This window comes from Suricata suricatta, chromosome 10 (assembly GCF_006229205.1).
Source record: "Suricata suricatta isolate VVHF042 chromosome 10, meerkat_22Aug2017_6uvM2_HiC, whole genome shotgun sequence".
In the NCBI taxonomy this organism is placed as follows: domain Eukaryota; kingdom Metazoa; phylum Chordata; class Mammalia; order Carnivora; family Herpestidae; genus Suricata; species Suricata suricatta.
Genome location: NC_043709.1, coordinates 109,779,834 through 109,796,811, shown reverse-complemented (window position 1 = coordinate 109,796,811; position 16,978 = coordinate 109,779,834). Strand labels below are relative to the sequence as shown.

Here is a 16,978-nt window from a genome sequence, read left to right as displayed (position 1 = left end):
TGTCCTCTTTGGAGAAGTGTCTATTCATGTCTTCTGCCCATTTCTTCACTGGATTATTCATTTTTCGGGTATGGAGTTTAGTGAGTTCCTTGTAGATTTTGGATACTAGCCCTTTATCTGATATGTCATTTGCAACTATCTTTTCCCATTCTGTCGGTTGGCTATTAGTTTTTGTTGTTGTTGTTGTTGTTGTTGTTGCTTGTTTGTTTCCTATGCAGTACAGAAGATTTTATCTTGATGAGGTCCCAATAGTTCATTTTTGTTCTTGATTCCTTGCCTTTTGGGATGGGTCGAGGAGGAAATTGCTGCGATGGAGGTGAAGAAGTCTGTTTCCTGCTTTCTCCTCGAGGATTTTGATGGTTTCCTGTCTCACATTCAGGTCCTTTAACTGTTTTGAGTTTATTGTTGTGAATGGTGTAAGAAAGTGGTCTAATTTCATTCTTCTACATGTTGCTGTCCAGCTCTCCCAGCACCACCTGTTGAAGAGGCTGTCTTTTTTCCATTGGATACTCTTTCCTGTTTTGTCAAAGATTAATTGGCCATACACTTGTGGGTCCAGTTCTGGGTTCTCTATTCTATTCCATTGGTCCATGTGTCTGTTTTTGTGCCAACACCATACTGTCTTGATGATGACAGCTTTATAGTAGAGGCTAGAGTCTGGGAAGGTGATGCCTCCAGTTTTGGTTTTCTTCTTCAATATTACTTTGGCTATTCGGGTTTTTTTTTTTTTTGTGGTTCCATATGAATTTTAAGATAGTTTGTTCTAGCTTTGAGAAGAATGCTGGTGCAACTTTGATGGGGATTGCATTGAATGTGTAAATTGCTTTGGGTAATAATGATATTTTAACAATGTTTACTCTTCCAATCCTTGAGCACGGAATGTTTTTCCATATCTTTGTGTCCTCTTCAATTTCCTTCATAAGTCTTCTATAGTTTTCAGCAAAGAGGTCTTTTACATCTTTGGTTAGGTTTATTCCTAGGTATTTTATGGTGCAATCATGAATGGGATCAGTTTCTTTCTTCTTCTTTTTTAAAATATTTTATTGTCAAATTTCCATATAACACCATATAACACCCAGTGCTCTTCCCCACAAGTGCCCTGCTCCATTACCACCACCTCTTTTCCCCCTTCCCCTCCCCCTTCAACTCTCAGTTCATTTTCAGTATTCAGTAGTCTCTCAGGTTTTGGGTCCCTCTCTCTCCCCAACTCTCTTTCCCTCTTCCCCTTCCCATGGTCCTCCATTAGGTTTCTCCTGTTCTCCTGTTAGACCTATGAGTGCAAACATATGGTATCTGTCCTTCTCTGCCTGACTTATTTCGCTTGGAATGACACCCTCGAGGATCTGTTTCTTTATTTCTCTTTCTGTTGCTTCAGTTTTGGTGTATAAGAACACGACCGATTTCTGTACATTGATTTTGTACTTTGCAACTTTACTGAATTCCTGGATCAATTCTAGAAGGCTTCTGGTGGAGTCGATCAGGTTTTCCATATAGAGTATCATGTCATCTGTGAAAAGGGAAAGTTTGACTTCTTCTTTGCCAATTCTGATGCCTTTTATTTTCTTTTGTTGTCTGATTGCTGATGCTAGGACTTCCAGCACTATGTTAAACAACAGTGGTGAGAGTGGACACCCCTGTCGTGTTCCTGATCTCAGGGGGAAAGCTCTCAATTTTTCCCCATTGAGGATAACATTAGCTGTGGGCTTTTCATAAATGGCTTTTATAGTGTTTAAGTAAGTTCCTTCTATCCCGACTTTCTCGAGGGTTTTTATTAAGATGGGATGTTGAATTTTGTCAAATGCTTTTTCTGCATATATCGACAGGATCATATGTTTTTTTTCCTTTTTTTTGGTTAATGTTATATATCACATTAATGGATTTGTGAATATTGAACCAGCCTTATAACTCAGGAATGAATCCCACTTGATCAAAGTGGATAATTCTATTTTTATGCTGTTGAATTAGATTTGCTAGTATCTTGTTGAGTATTTTTGCATCCGTATCCATTAAGGATATTGGCTTATAGTTCTCTTTTTTTGTTGTATCTCTGGCTTAGGAATCAAAGTGATATGTGCTTCATAGAATGAGTCCGGAAGTCTTCCTTCCATTTCTATTTTTTGGAATAACTTGAGAAAAATCGATGTTAACTCTGCTTTAAATGTCTGGTAGAATTCCCCTGGGAATCCATCTGGGCCTGGGCTTTTATTCGTTGGGAGATTTTTGATAACTGATTTGATTTCTTCACTGGTTATGGGTCTGTTCAGATTTTCTATCTCTTTCCATTTGAATTTTGGTAGTGCATGTGCATTTAGGAATTTGTCCATTTCTTCTAGATTGTCCAGTTTGTTGGCATATAATTTTTCATAGTAATCTCTGATGATTGTTTGTATTTCTGAGGGATCTGCTGTAATAGATCCATTTTCCTTCATGACTTTGTCTATTTGAGTGTTCTCTCTTTTCTTTCTGTGGAGCCTAGCTACAGGTTTACCAATTTTGTTCATTTTTTCAAAAAATCAACCTTGGATTCGCTGATCTGTTCAATTGTTTTTGTGGATTCTATCTTGTTTAATTCTGCCCTGTTCTTTATTATTTCTCTTCTTTTGCTGGGTTTTGGGTGCTCTTCCTGCTCCCTTGCTAGTTTCCTTAGGTGCTCTGTTAGGTTTTGAGTTTGTGCTTTTTCTAGTTTGTTGAAATAGACCTGGATTGCAATGAACTTTCCTCTTAGGACTGCCTTTGCTGCATCCCAGAGAGTTTGGATTGTTGTATTTTCATTTTCATTTGTTTCCATATATTTTTAAATTTCTTCTCTAATTGCCTGGTTTGCCCAATCGTTCTTCAGTAGGGTAGTTTTTAACCTCCACATTTTTCGAGGTTTCCCAGGCTTCTTTCTGTGATTGATTTCAAGTTTCATAGCATTGTGATCTGAAAGTGTGCATGGTATGATCTCAATTCTTTTGTATTTATGGAGGGCTGTTTTATGACCCAGTAACAATCTTGGAGAATGTGCCATGTGCACTTGAGAAGAAAGTGAATTCCCTAGCTTTAGGATGCAGAGTTCTAAATATATCTATTAATTCCATCTGTTCCAGTGTGTCATTCAGGTCTATTGTTTCTTTAGTGATTTTTTTTTGGTCTGGTTGACCTATCCAGACAAAAAGTGGGGTTTTAAGTGGGGTATTAAAGTCTCCTGCAATTAGCACATTCTTATCAATAAGATTGCTTCTGTTTGTGATTGGTTGTTTTATGTATTTGGGTGCTCCCAAATTTGGCGCATAGATGTTTACAATTGTTAGCTCTTCCTGATGTAGAGACCCTGTAATTATTATGTAATGTCTTCATCTTTTGTTACTGCCTTTACTTTAAAGTCCAGTTTGTCCGATATAAGTATGGCTATTCCAGCTTTCTTTTGGTGTCCAGTCGCATGGTAGATATTTCTCCATCCCCTTCCTTTCAATCTGGAGGTGTCTTCAGGTCTGAGGTGAGTCTCTTGTAGACAGCAAATAGATGGATTTTGGTTTTTGATCCATTATGCTACCCTGTGTCTTTTGACTGGAGTATTCAGTCCATTTACATTCAGTGTTATTATTGAAAAATGTGAGTTTAGATTCATTGTGTTCTCTGTAGGTTTTATGTTTGTGTTGATGTCTCTTATAATCCTTGCTACCTTTCTCTCAGAGAGTCCTTCTTAGGATTTCTTGTAGGGCTGGTTTGGTTATGATGAATTCTCTCAACTTTTGTTTATTTGGGAAAACCTTTATCTCTCCTATTTTGAATGACAGGCTTGCTGGATAAAGAATTCTTGACTGCATATTTTTGTTGTTCGTCACATTAAAGATTTCCTGCCATTCCTTTCTGGCCTGCCAAGTTTCAGTAGATAGGTCTGTAACCACTCTGATAGGTTTCCCTTTGTATGTTCAGGCCCTTTTATCCCTAGCTGCTTTCAGAAGTCTCTCTTTATCATTTTGCTAGTTTCACTATGATATGTCGTGCTGAAGGTTGGTTTATGTTATGTCTTAGGGGAGTTTGGTATGTCTCTTGAATTTCAATGTCTTTCTCTTTCCCCAAATTGGGGAAATTTTCATGTATAATTTGGTCCAGCACCCCTTCAGGACCTTTTTCTCTTTCTTCCTCTTCAGGAACTCCTATGATAGGGATGTTGTTCTATTTGATTGTATCACTTGGGTCTCTGATGCTCCATTTGTGCTCCTGTATCAATTTCTCTCTCTTTTCCTCAGCTTCTTCTTTTGCTATAACTGTGTCTTCTAATTCACCTATTCTCCTCTCTGCTTCTTCAATCCGTGCATTGGCAGCCTCCATCTTATTATCACCTCATTTATAGCCTTTTTTTTTTTTAACTCATCACAGCTATTTTGAAGGTTCCTAGTCTTTGTATCAATATCTTCTCTGACAGCTTCAATGCTTTTTTCAAGCCCAGTGATTAATTTTATGATAATCGTTCTAAATTCTTGTTCAGTCATGATGCTTGTGTCTGTTTTGAGCAGTTCTGTCGCTGTGCTTTCTTCCTGGAATTTCCTTAGAGAAGAGTTCTCTTGTTTCATCATTTTGGCTAGCTTCCTGCCTCTTATCAGTTTTAAAAGCTCTTTCTGCACTCTGCACCTGTTAGTATGGCTCTATTAAAGGAGACTCTATGACTGTCCAGGGTCTGTTGTTTAAGGAGATGTTCTTTTAATGGTGTCTCTCAGTTTCTCTTGTTGTGCTTGTAATTAATATATTTCCTTACTCAGTGATATTTGAGACTTTTCACTATGTGTGCTTTGTCCTGTTTTTTGAGGTAGCCCTGAAGAGGAAAACAGACAAACACACAGGGAACACAAGCACACAAATGCACTGACAGATCCAGTAAACAAGCAAGCCAAATGGGAAAGGGAAAAAGGGGAGCAGGAAAGAAAAAAGAGGACAGGAAAGGAGAAAAAAAACCAGGAGCACAGAGACAGCCAGAGATAAAGGACAGTCTGAGAGCCTAAAACCTGTGGAGGATAAAGATAAGAATGAGATAAGCAAAAAATATCTGGATGGTAAGTGTTGATCTAATCACAGCAGTGTTAAATGTTGGTCTTTCCCAGATTCCAGGGGGAAAAGGGAGAAAAGGAGGAAATAGGAAAATAGAAAAGAGAAAACAAGGGAAAAAATTATAAAAGCTTAAAAATTAAAAATAATTAGGATAGAAAAAAACTAAAAAATCGTACTAAAAGAAGAATCCAGCTCTCTAGTGTGGATGGACACAGTTGGATGTAAGTATGTCGGATCTCAGGGCCTGGTCTCTGAGGCCCCACCTTAGTGAATGCAGGGAGAAGAATGGCAGCACCTCAACTCCCTCTCAGACCATGTGTTGCCAGCTACTCTCTTGAGTGCAACCTCCCCGTGTCATGGTCAGGTCTAGTTGTTTTGGTTTTCTAAGGTTCGCTAGGCCTTTAAATCCTAGTCGACCCATTTTAGTATTTTTGCCACGGTTAAAATAACCTCTGGCAGCCAGGTGGCTTTCTGGTCAGGACTGCGCAGGGGAATTGGACAGCCAGCTCTTCCCTGGCTGTATCTGAGGTCTGTGGGCAGCCAGGGCCACCAGATCACAAGTCCCCTGAGGGGGTCGGATTTCTCTCCCTGCACCCCTCCGCTGCAGATTGAAAGTTTGTCTCTGCCGTGCCACAGGCTAAGGTCTCCTTTCAGTCTTTCCTCTTCCCCTGGCTCTGTACCACCCTGGAGGCCAGTTCGTGCCCAGCGTCTTCCACTGCCATCTCGTGCACAGCACACCCATTTCATGTGCAGTGCAGCAAGCTCTGGCGCAGCTCACAAAATTCTGTGTCAACCTGCACAGCCATCTAGCAAGTTCGCGGCCGTGCATGGTGCTGTGCAGCCTCCTGACTGCTCTCTCTGACCCAGGGCTAAGTCTCTGGGCATACTCCCAGTTCCACTTTGAGCCTGTGCTCCCTCTCTCAGAGTCTCCGTTCCCAACTCTCACTCACTCTGGCATCCATGAGGCTGATATCAAAAAGGGGTCAGTGTGCACACCTCGGCTCCTGGAGATCAGAAAGTTGTGGCTTTTAATTCCTCTCAGTTTGATGGTTGCAGGGGTGCGGAGGTAACAGTGTTCCCTACTTCTCCACCATCTTACCCCTCCTCCTGGATTTCATAACTTCTACAATTGCACTTTTTTCATGAATGGGTGCCAAATTTTTGTCATTGAGAATGGGAGCACAAAAGAAGGAACATGACATACTATCCCGATGCTGACATCAATTGTCATATATTTGTATGTTCTGTATGTCCCAGTCTGCATTTCATCCTAGGATCTCTCAATATCCTGGTTCATTTCTTTTTTGCATGCATGTTTTTACTGAGAAAATTATAATATAATTAAAATATAATATAATTGAATTAATGAAAAGACAACTTTACTGTATGCTGTATGGATTATTCACTGCTATAAGCATGTGGGGTTTTTTTTTTTTTGCCACTTTTTGTAGGAGACTGACTACTGAAGGGCCTATACAGTCTTGTTACTGTATTGTGTAATGTGTGTGTGTGTGTGTGTGTGTGTGTGTGTATTTTACAGGAAGTCACATTAGTGGAGCTGCCTCTGAAGATGATTATTGATCACAAAATTGTGATCTTTGGCCCTAGTGCAAAATTTTAATATAAATTCATGGGGTTTGGGGAAGAGCACATGTATTTTGCATGGGGCAGATGTCAAGAACATTTGCAACCAGAGGACACACTATGGTGAATTGGTTTCAATAATGGTCTCAATGTGTTCTTGACTACCGGTATTCATATCCTCCCATATGGAGGATGGCTATATAACTTTAGTAAATGGAACAAAAGCTAACAAATGCAAACAGAGACTTCAAAATTGCTTGTACATTGGGCTTTCTCACATGCCACTCTTAGAACCTGAGGTTACAACATGAAGACTTTTAATCTATCAGCTAGATGATGAGAGTCAAGGAGCTAAGTCACCTCTTGTGCCACTTGAAAAGTTTGTTTTCTCTTAGCACCCAAACCATCCTTCTGTAGTCTGTTTTATGGTACTGGATCCAGGACTCTGATAACCACATTTTTGTTTTGCTGGGTAACTCAAAATCAGGGCAATGCAAATAGGGCATGCAAGAGAGAGACTGCAAGTTTGGAGGAGTAACGAGGTTGGCTACCAATGGGCTTCCTCAGAGCTTCATGTCTCCTTTCTGTTTCTGTGAACATCATCCCAGGATTGTTCCTTTAATCCAGGGGCAGAAGTTCTTTCCACGACATAAGTAATTTGTATTTTTTCCAACATTTGCAAAACTAGTTTTATTTAAACCTTCACCAGCTGAGACAGTAGCAACATCCCCTCTTCAGAAGTGTGTCTGAGACCTCTCCTGAAAAATCAGAGATATCAGCACGGGCCAAGCTGTATCTTCTAGTCAGATGTCTTCATCAGCCAGAGAAGTGGCAACTTCTTCCTGACATTGCTTCCTCAGTGGTATCTTAGAATTCTTTTACACTTTTAGTTACCTAGTTAACAACTTTATGTTTAATGAGTTTTTCCAGATTTGCTCTATTTTTTTCAAACAACTTGTGAGGTTTTTATTTCTTGATGAATCCCAACTATATAGCCTATTTTGCCAAAGAATAGCAAGCCAATTTCTAGACATGTAAGTGAAGCCATTGACCACAAGATGACCAAAGATACATGTTAGCCCAGCCAAAAATAATCTACATTGCTAACTCCCAAATCATGAGCTCTAAATCCTGAGTTACTGTTTAAGCTAAATAGCACTGGAGTAGTTATGCAGTAAAAAAAGCACTAACAAATATGGAAAGAATTAAAATAAGGTTTAAATATGAAATGGGCGAAATGAAACAAACAAAACATCCACTTGTTTGACTAATGGTTATGAAGAGAAAAGTATTTTTTCTCTACAATTTCTGGAGAAAATGTTAATTTTAATAATCTTTTAGGAAAGCAATCTGGAAGTTTCTTTTAACATTAAAAATCTTGGGACTCTCTCCAAAGAAATATAAGCATCAATATATAAGAATCCCTATGTTCATGGACGCATATACCAGCGGTGAAAAGCTAAAAAAGTCAATTCCCTTTTATAGAAGAATGATTAAATAAAAATTCTATACTTCAAAACATTATACTACTAGAAAAAGTATAAATTAAAGCCATTTCATTTCAGACTCACAAGGATTTACCTAAAATATGTAAAATGCAAAATAAGGAAAATGAAAAGTTATACTATAAAAACTACTATAATTAACTATATACTTATTTTATATACACATACATCTGTATATATAAAAATATAATTTTTTACCTAGGTTGTCAAAGGGTGATATATTGATCACTTTTGTTGGGAATTTACTTGTTGTGATGTTCTTCGTAAGTAAATCTTGATGATGTGGAAACATATTTTTGTTTTTAAATAAATTCATACCTAAAATAAAAATTTTGAAAGATTACATGAGGACAATGAATATTCATACACTACTCTCCAAATACCATATACTAGTCCTTATTTGTATGTTTGTAATGTTTCCTTCCCACGTGTTATTGAGTGACAACTTGTTTATTGCTCTAGTTTGTATAAACTATTTGATCATTTTCTCTTCCTTGTCATTATCTGTGTTCCTTGATAGCTTCTTCCTATTTTCAATCTCATTGAAGTATACTATAAAAAAATGCACATGTTTAATGTATATACATTTTGATAAGTTTAGACATATGTGTACACCTGCAATACTGTCACCACAGTCAAGGTAGTAAACATACCCATCACCTCCAAAAGACTTCTCAAGTTTCTTTTTTCCTTTGATGGTAAGAACACTTCGCACAAATACTATGCCCCTTAATGGTTTTTAAGTATACAACACTGTATTGTTAACTATAGGCACGATGTGGTACAGAAGATCTCTAGAACTTCTTAATCTAGTATAACTGTAACTTTATACCTATTGAGCAGATACTCATTTCTTCCTACCCCAGCCCCTGGAAGCCATCATTTCATTCTCTGCCTCTGTGAGTTTGATATTTTTAAATTTTTATTTTAAAATTTATTTTTATTTTAACTTTTTACTTAAGTATAATTAACATAATGTAATATTAGTTTCAGGCATCCAGTATGATACGACAGTTCTATACATTACTGAGTGCTCATCATGATAAGAGTACTTTTAATCCCCTTTATCTCTTTTACATTTATATAAATGGTTTTATGCAGTACTTGCCTTGTGGCTGGCCTATTTCATTTAGCATTATGTCTTCCAGGTTCATCCATGTTGTTGCATGTGGAAGGATTTCCTTCTTTTCCAATAATGAATAACATTCCATTGTATGTCTATGCCATATCTTCATTTTATTTTACCAAGTTTTATTGAGATATAATTGACATATAGCATTACATAAATTTAAGGTATACACTGTGATGATTTGATACATGTATATATTATGAAAAGATTACAATAGGACTAGTTTAAAACCTATATCACTTCACATAACTACTTTTTATTTTGTGCTAACAATATTGAAGATCTACTCTCCTAGCAACTTTCAAGTATAATACAGTCTTTTAACTACAGTCATCACACTATACATTAGATTCCAGAGTTTATTCTTCTTCTAACTGGAAGTTTGTACCCTTTGACCCAAATCTCCCCATTTCCTCCACCCCTCAGTCCCTACGAAACACTATTCTATTCTCTGCTTCTATAAATTCAGATTTTATAGATTCTACACATGAATGAGAGCATACAAATGCAACACTTTTTTCATTTATATAATGATCTCAAGCTCCATCCATAACATCACAAATGACAAAATTTCCTTCCTTTTAAAAAAATTTCTATTTATTTATTTTGAGAATATATTCCTGATGCAGGGCTCATTCTCACAAACGTTGACATCATGACCTGAACTGGAATCACGAGTGGGATGCTTAAGTGACTGAGCCACACAGGCAGTCCAGGATTTCGTTCTTTTTTATACCTGAATAATATTACATTGTATATTTTATATCAAATTGCCTTTATATCTTTATCTGTCTGTGAACATTTAGGTTGTTTCAGCTATTGTGAATAATGCTGCAATGAATATAAGAGTGCAGAGATCACTTTGAAAGAGTGATTTCATTTCCTTTGAAATCACTGGATCACATGGTAGTTCTATTTAATTTCTGGAGGAACATCTATACTGTTTTCCATAGTGGTTGCACCAATTTACAATCCAACCAACACCGTGCAAGTATTGCCCTTTCCCCACATCCTCAACATTTTTAAATTATTTGTCTTCTTGATGATAACCATTCTAATGGGTGTGAAACTACTATTTCATTATAGTTTTGATCTGCATATCTTTGGTTAAGGATGTCGAGCACTTTTTTATGTACACTTTGGTTTCTTTGTATGTCTTCTTTAAAAAATGTCTATTTACATCCTCTGACGATTTATAATAGCATTGTTTAGTTTTAGGGTTTTTCCTTCTACTCCCCGTGCCCCTCCTACTCCTTCTTTTTTTGCTGTCGAGTTGTAAGGGTTTGTTACATACTTTGAATATTAAGTTATTATCATACAGATGGTTTCAAATATTTTCTCACATTCTGTATGTTGCCTTTTCATTTTGTTGATGGTTTCTTTTGCTTAGCAGAAGCTTTTTAGTTTGCTGTCTCACCTGTGTTTGCTTTTGTTGCTTGTCTATTGGTTTAATGTCCAAAATATCATTTCCAAGGTATATGTCAATGAATTTTTACCTGCTTTCTTCCAGGAGTATTGAGGTTTCAGATCCCACATAAATCTTTAATCTATTTCAAATTAATTTTTGTTAATGATTTAAAATGTTTGTTTTATTCTTGTATATTGATAATCAATTTTCCAACATCATTCATTGAAGAGACTATTGTTTCTCATTAAATATTTTAAATCCTGTCAAATATTGTCAATATATATGAGGATTTATCCAGGCTCTTGATTCTGTTCCATTGGTATATGGTCTGTTTTTTTGTCAGTACTATTCTGTTTTGATTATTTTAGCTTTGTAATATAGGTGGAAATAAGGAAGGTAATGCCTCCCCAGCTTTGTTCTTTTCTCTCAGGATTGTTTTGGCTCTTCAGGATCCAAACAAATTTTAAGATATTTTTTCTATTTGGGGGAAAATTCCACTGAAATATTAATAGAGACTGCATTGAATTTATAGACAGCTTTTTGGATAGTATCAACGTTTTAAAGACATTAACTTCCAATCCATAAACTAAGGGTATTATTTCATTTATTTGTGCTTCTTCAATTTCTTTCATCAAAATGTTATAGTTTTTATGCTTAGGTTATTATCAATCTTGTTTAAATTTATTCAGAATAAATAATTTTTCCAAATAAAGTATTCTGAATACTTATTCGATTGTTTTGATGTTACTGTGAATGAGGCCGTTTCCCTTATTTCTATTTCAGACATTTCATCTTTAGTGCCTAGAAATGCAATTGATTTCTGTATATTGACTTTGTATCCTCGACTTTACTGCCTTCATTTATCAGTCCTAACAGTTTTATGGTAGAATCTTTAGGATCTTCCCTATATAAGATCATATCATCTGCAAACTTCACTTTTTCTAAGTTGGGTGACTTTTATTTCTTTTTATTGCTTAATTGCTCTAAGATTTCCAGTACTAAGTTGAATAGGAATGATAAGAATGGGCACCTTTTTCCTGATCTTAGCTGAAAACCTTTCAATCTTTCACCTGTGTGCTTGTCATAAATAACTTTTACTATGTTGAGATATGTTCCTTCTATACCAAATTCATTGAGAGTTTATTATTAAAAGATGTTAAATTTTGTCAAATGTCTTTTCTGAATCTATTGAGGTGATCATATGAGTTTTGCTTTATTTTGTTAATGTGGTGTATCACATATAATGATTTATATATGTAGATCCATCTTTGCATCTCATGGATAAATCTTAATTGGTCACCATGTTATCCTTTTAGTGTGTTGTTGAGTTTGTTTTGATGAAATTTAATTGAGAATTTTTGCATCAATTTTCATCAGGGATATTATTTATCAGGCTAATAGTTTTCTTGTAGTGTCCTTTGGGAAGAGGGTAATGCTAGGCTTGTAAAATGAGCTTGAGAGAATTTATTTTTCTTCAATTTTTTGGAAATGTTTGAAAAAGACTGGCATTAATTATTCTTTAAATGCTTGGTAGGATTCATCTAGGTGTGGATTTTTCTTTGATGGGTGGTTTTTGATTATTGATTCAATCACCTTATCAGTCTGTTTAGATTTTCTATTTCTTTACAATTCAGTCTTTGTAGATGATATGTTTCTAGGAATTTATACATTTCTCCTAGGTTATCAAGTTTGTTGGCTTATAATTATTAATTGTGTCTCATAATCTTTGAATCTATATCATATCATTTTAATGTCTACTCTTTCAATTCTGACTTTTGAGTCTTTCTCTTTCTGTAGAAAAAGTATTTAGTCTAGCTAAGGTATTGTCAATTTTATTTACCTTTTCAGAAAAAAAAAACCTCTTACATCATTGCCTATTTATTTATTATTATTTATTATTTTTTGAAAATTAATTCTTATTTTTATGCTCTTTATTTCCACTCTGATCTTTGCTATTTCTTTATTTGTGCTAACTTTGGGCTTAGTGTTTTCTTCTTTTGTAGTTCCATGTGGTGAAAAGTTGTTTGATATCTTTCTTTCTTTTTTTTTTTAATGTAGATGTTTACCCCTATAAACTTACCTTTTATAATTGCTTTTGATTTATCCTTAAGTTTTGGTGTGTTGTATTTCTATTTTCATTTTTTTCAAGTTATTTTTGCATTTTACATTTTGTTCTTTGATCTATTGGTTGTCTGGGAATGTGTTGTTTAATTTACACATATCTGAGAATTTTCCAGTTTTCACTCAGTTATTGAGTTCTGATTTTCTCACTGCAGTCAGAAAAAATACTTGGTAATATTTCAACCTTCTTAGATAGTCTAAGACTTGTTTTATGACCTATCATATGATCGTTCCTGGAAAATGTTGTATGTGTATTTGGGAAGAATATGAGAAGATGTATTGTGGTGCTCTTGTATATAATATTCTATCTGTCGGTTATGTTTCTTTGGTCTAAAGCATAGCTCAAGTTCAATGTTTCCATATTGATTTTCTGTCTGGATGATCTATGGTATATGATGTTGAAAGTGAGGTATTGAAGTCTACTATTATTGTATTGTTGTCTATTTCTCCCTTCATATATGTTAGTATTTGCGTGGTGTATTTAGGTATTTGGTGTTGGGTAAATAAAAATTTATGATTGTTACATTCTCCTGATGAATTCATTACTTTATAATGTATAACTGCCATTTTGTCTTCTTGTTACTGCTTCTGAGTTTAAGTCTATTTTTTCTGATATAAGTATAGCTATGTTGCTTACATTTGGTTTCCACCAATATCATTTCCCTTCACTTTAACCCTACATTTATCCTTGAGTTTTCTTGGCTTCTCTGTCAAATATTGGTCATATATGAATGAGTTTATTTCTTGGCTCTCAAATCTGTTCTGCTTGTTTCTCTGTTTTTATGTCAGTACCAACTGTTTTCATTACTATAGCTTTAATATACCTGGAAATAAGGAAGTGTGATGCCTCCAACTTTGTTCTTTCTCAAGATTGCTTTGACTATTTAAGGTCTTTTTGCTTTTATGTAAACTTTACAGTTGTTTTCTTAATACTGTAAAAAAATTCCATTGGAATCTTAATAGGAATTGCATTGAACCTAAAGATGGCTTTGACAATATTAATTCTTCTAATTCATGAACATGGGTTATTTTTCCTTTCCCCCCTTTTCAATTTCTTTCATTAATGTTTTATAGTTTTTTAGTGTAGACATACTTTGTCTTTTTTGTTAAACTTTTTCTGAAGTATTTATTTATTTTTGATGTTTTGTAAATGAGATCATTTTCTTTCTTTTTCAGTTAATTTATTGTTGAAGTATAGAAATTCTATTGACTTTTGCATGTTAATTTTGCGTACGGCAACTTTAATGAACTCATTGATTGGACATAACTTTTATTGTGTGTGGAGTTTTTAGCAAACAATTAGTCTCCCTGCCTGGGTGGAGCAGGAGAAATGGCCTCATAGGTGGCAAGGTCTTGACTCAAGTAAACTGTGCCCATTTCCCTAGCCAAACAGTGATACTGGATTTGCTCTTCCAAAGACCAGTTCTGCCTGCTGTATTCTCTGTTCAAGTGTTTCTGGGATATAGAGCCTCTAGCTGTTCTATCTAGCTTTCTGGTTAGGTTGGTCCAGGACCTACACTCAGCAGTGGACAGGGTTATGAATGAGCTTCCTTGCCAAGGCAGAATGATGATTGGTCCCTATGTTCCCTGGCCAAATGATACCATTAGCTTTGCTCTGCAAATAATCAGCTCTCTCTGTCATATTCTGATCAACTGGTGTTGGGCCACATAGCTTCCAGGTGTTTTACCAGTCTTCCTGGTCAGGTAAGGGCAAGGAGATACACTCAATGGTGAAAAATGCTCTGACTCAGCTCCTCTCACTGGGCAGTGGTAGACCAAGCTCCAGGGCTAACAAGATTCCTTTTTTCAGAGCCCAAATCATATACACCTGAACCTCACCAAGTTTTCTGGTGAGATTATGTCAATGTGTTGGCTCTGCAGATGAGCAAGGCTGCTGGTAAGGACTACTACTTTGGTACTACAGGAAGGAACTCAATCTGCCAGGGTCTGAGTGCTGGTTATTGCAAGCACTTCCTCTCTTCTCTGTCACAGATTCCCAGTAGTCATGTCCCCTGGATTACCCCAGAATCCCCATGGTGTGAGACCAGAGTGAGGACTCCCAATAGGTGACACAATGCAAGAGGAACTGAATGTTCATCCTGGGCTCTCTTTCACAAATGGAGAAATGGGGCTCAGGGGAAATCTCTCAATGTAGTCCTCCAGTGGGTGTGGGGAAGGGGCAATTGGTCAGTTTGTAACCACTTCTCCTATCTTTCTAATGCAGCTGGTCTTGTTCTCCATGATGTGGAGACAGCGGTGCTTCACCTTCACCCCAATGTTCTAGGATTTTCTCAGTGGTGTCCTGTCCATGAATAGATTTTAGTTTTTCTTCTTCTTTGGAGAAGTACAGTCAGAAATGACCTATGTTACAATTTGGTATGCCACTCTTCCTCGCACCTTTTATGTTTTTAATGTCCTAATTTGCCTTTGTTTATTTTGTGTATCCATTAACAAATTACTATAGCTGTAGTTATTTTCAATGCTTTTTTCTTGTAACCTTTACAGTTAAGTTAAATGGCTAATATTCTACCATACTGCAGCATTCAAGTTTTCTAAATTTAACTATATATTTGTCTTTACTTTTGTACTCTATTTTTTCATGTCATAATTAATGTCCTTTCATTTTGACTTAAAGGACTCCTTTCAGCATTTATTGTAAAGCCTTTCTAGTGGTGATACACTCATTCAGCTTCTCTTTGTTTTTGAGTTTTATGTCACTTTAATTTCTGGTGGACAACCTTGCTTGGTATTCTTTTGGGGCAGGTTTGTTTGTTTCTTTGTTTGTTTGTCAACATTTTGATATATCATCCCACTGTCTTGCAATGTTTTTGCAGAGATTCCTTTTAATACCTGACAGGATTCCCATGTATGGAAGAAATATTTTCCTCTTGCTGCTCTTAAAATTCTCTCATTGTATTTGATTTTAGACAGTTTTATTATAATGTGTATTGGCCAATAGTACTGTGGATTGAAATTTTGCAGTGATTTATTACCTTTGTGAACTTGGATATTTAGATTCCCAAATTTCTCTAGATTTGGGAAACTCTCAGCCATTATTTCTTTACATAAGCTCTGCTTCTCTCTTTCTCTTCTGGGATTCCAACCATTCATATGCTAGTCAGATTATTGGTGTTCGATAGATCATATAATCATTCTTTTGTTTTCTCTTCTTTGTATAATTTCAATACTGTCTTCTACTTTACAAATTCTACTCTTCTGCTGGATCTGCTATCAACTCTGGAATTTCTGTTTGATTCTTTTTTATGATCTCTTTCTATATCTCCATTAAACTCACTCTGTTTGTGTATTATTTTCCTGCTTTCATTGAGTTGTCTTTCTGTGTTTGTTGTTGTTGTTGTTGAGAGCTCATGCACATTATACACATGTACTTGTGTGAACAGGAGAGGGGCAGAGGGAGAGATAGGATCTTAAGAGCAAGAGAGCCCTCCCCCCCACCCCTGCTGAACATGGAGCTCAAACTTAGGACTGTGAGATCATGATCTGAGTTGAAATCAAGAGTCAGATGTTTAAGCAACAGAGCCACCCAGGTGCCCCTGTCTGTGTTTTCTTTTAGTTCAAAACAGCTATTTTGAATTATTTATCAGTTAAATCGCCAATCTCCATTTCTTTGGATTTACTGGAAAATTACTGTATTTCTTTCATGGTAATATGTTTCTTTGATTTTTCATGTTCCTAAATATTCTCTCTGCTGTCATTGCATTTTAAAAAGTGGTCACCTCCTTCAGGTTTATTGATTGGCTTCCAGAGAGAAAACTCTTGTCAGCCCTACTAGAGGTTCTGAAGTTTTTCCAGACCATTTCTATCGGTATTCCTGTTTCACACATTTTGCTCTCTTTCATGGGAGAATTCTTAAGCCTTGTTTCTGTGCTAAAAAGACAGGATGGTTGCTCAAAGCCTCCTTCTCTCCTTATGGCAACTTGATGGTTTCTTCCAGGTATGCTTTCTGTGGGTGTCTACTGTCTGTCAAATCTCACTCTTGTTGTGGTTGGGAGCATGCACAGGGAGCCAACCACAGAGTGGAGTTGGTGTGAGTGAGATGCATGAACACCTGGAGGTGCCTGTGGGTCCGGTTAGGGGGATCCAGAGGTGAGGTGTTTTCAGCAGCCAATGTGCGGGCCTCCTGCTGGAGACACTTAGCAGTCACATCCCTTTTATACATTCAGTTCTGAGCCTTGGCTG

The 16,978-nt window shown here is 36.3% G+C and overlaps 1 protein-coding gene across 4 annotated transcripts in view; it reads right to left on the bottom strand.

The window, feature by feature from the left end:
* LOC115304275 (coiled-coil domain-containing protein 7-like) overlaps positions 1 to 16,978 on the bottom strand; it is a 200,917-nt gene that overhangs the window by 21,618 nt on the left and 162,321 nt on the right. For all 4 annotated transcript variants that reach the window (XM_029954403.1, XM_029954405.1, XM_029954406.1 and 1 more), the window contains one exon: positions 8,319 to 8,438. In XM_029954403.1, the coding sequence (XP_029810263.1) occupies positions 8,319 to 8,438 (120 nt within the window). The remainder of the gene's footprint in view (positions 1 to 8,318; positions 8,439 to 16,978) is intronic.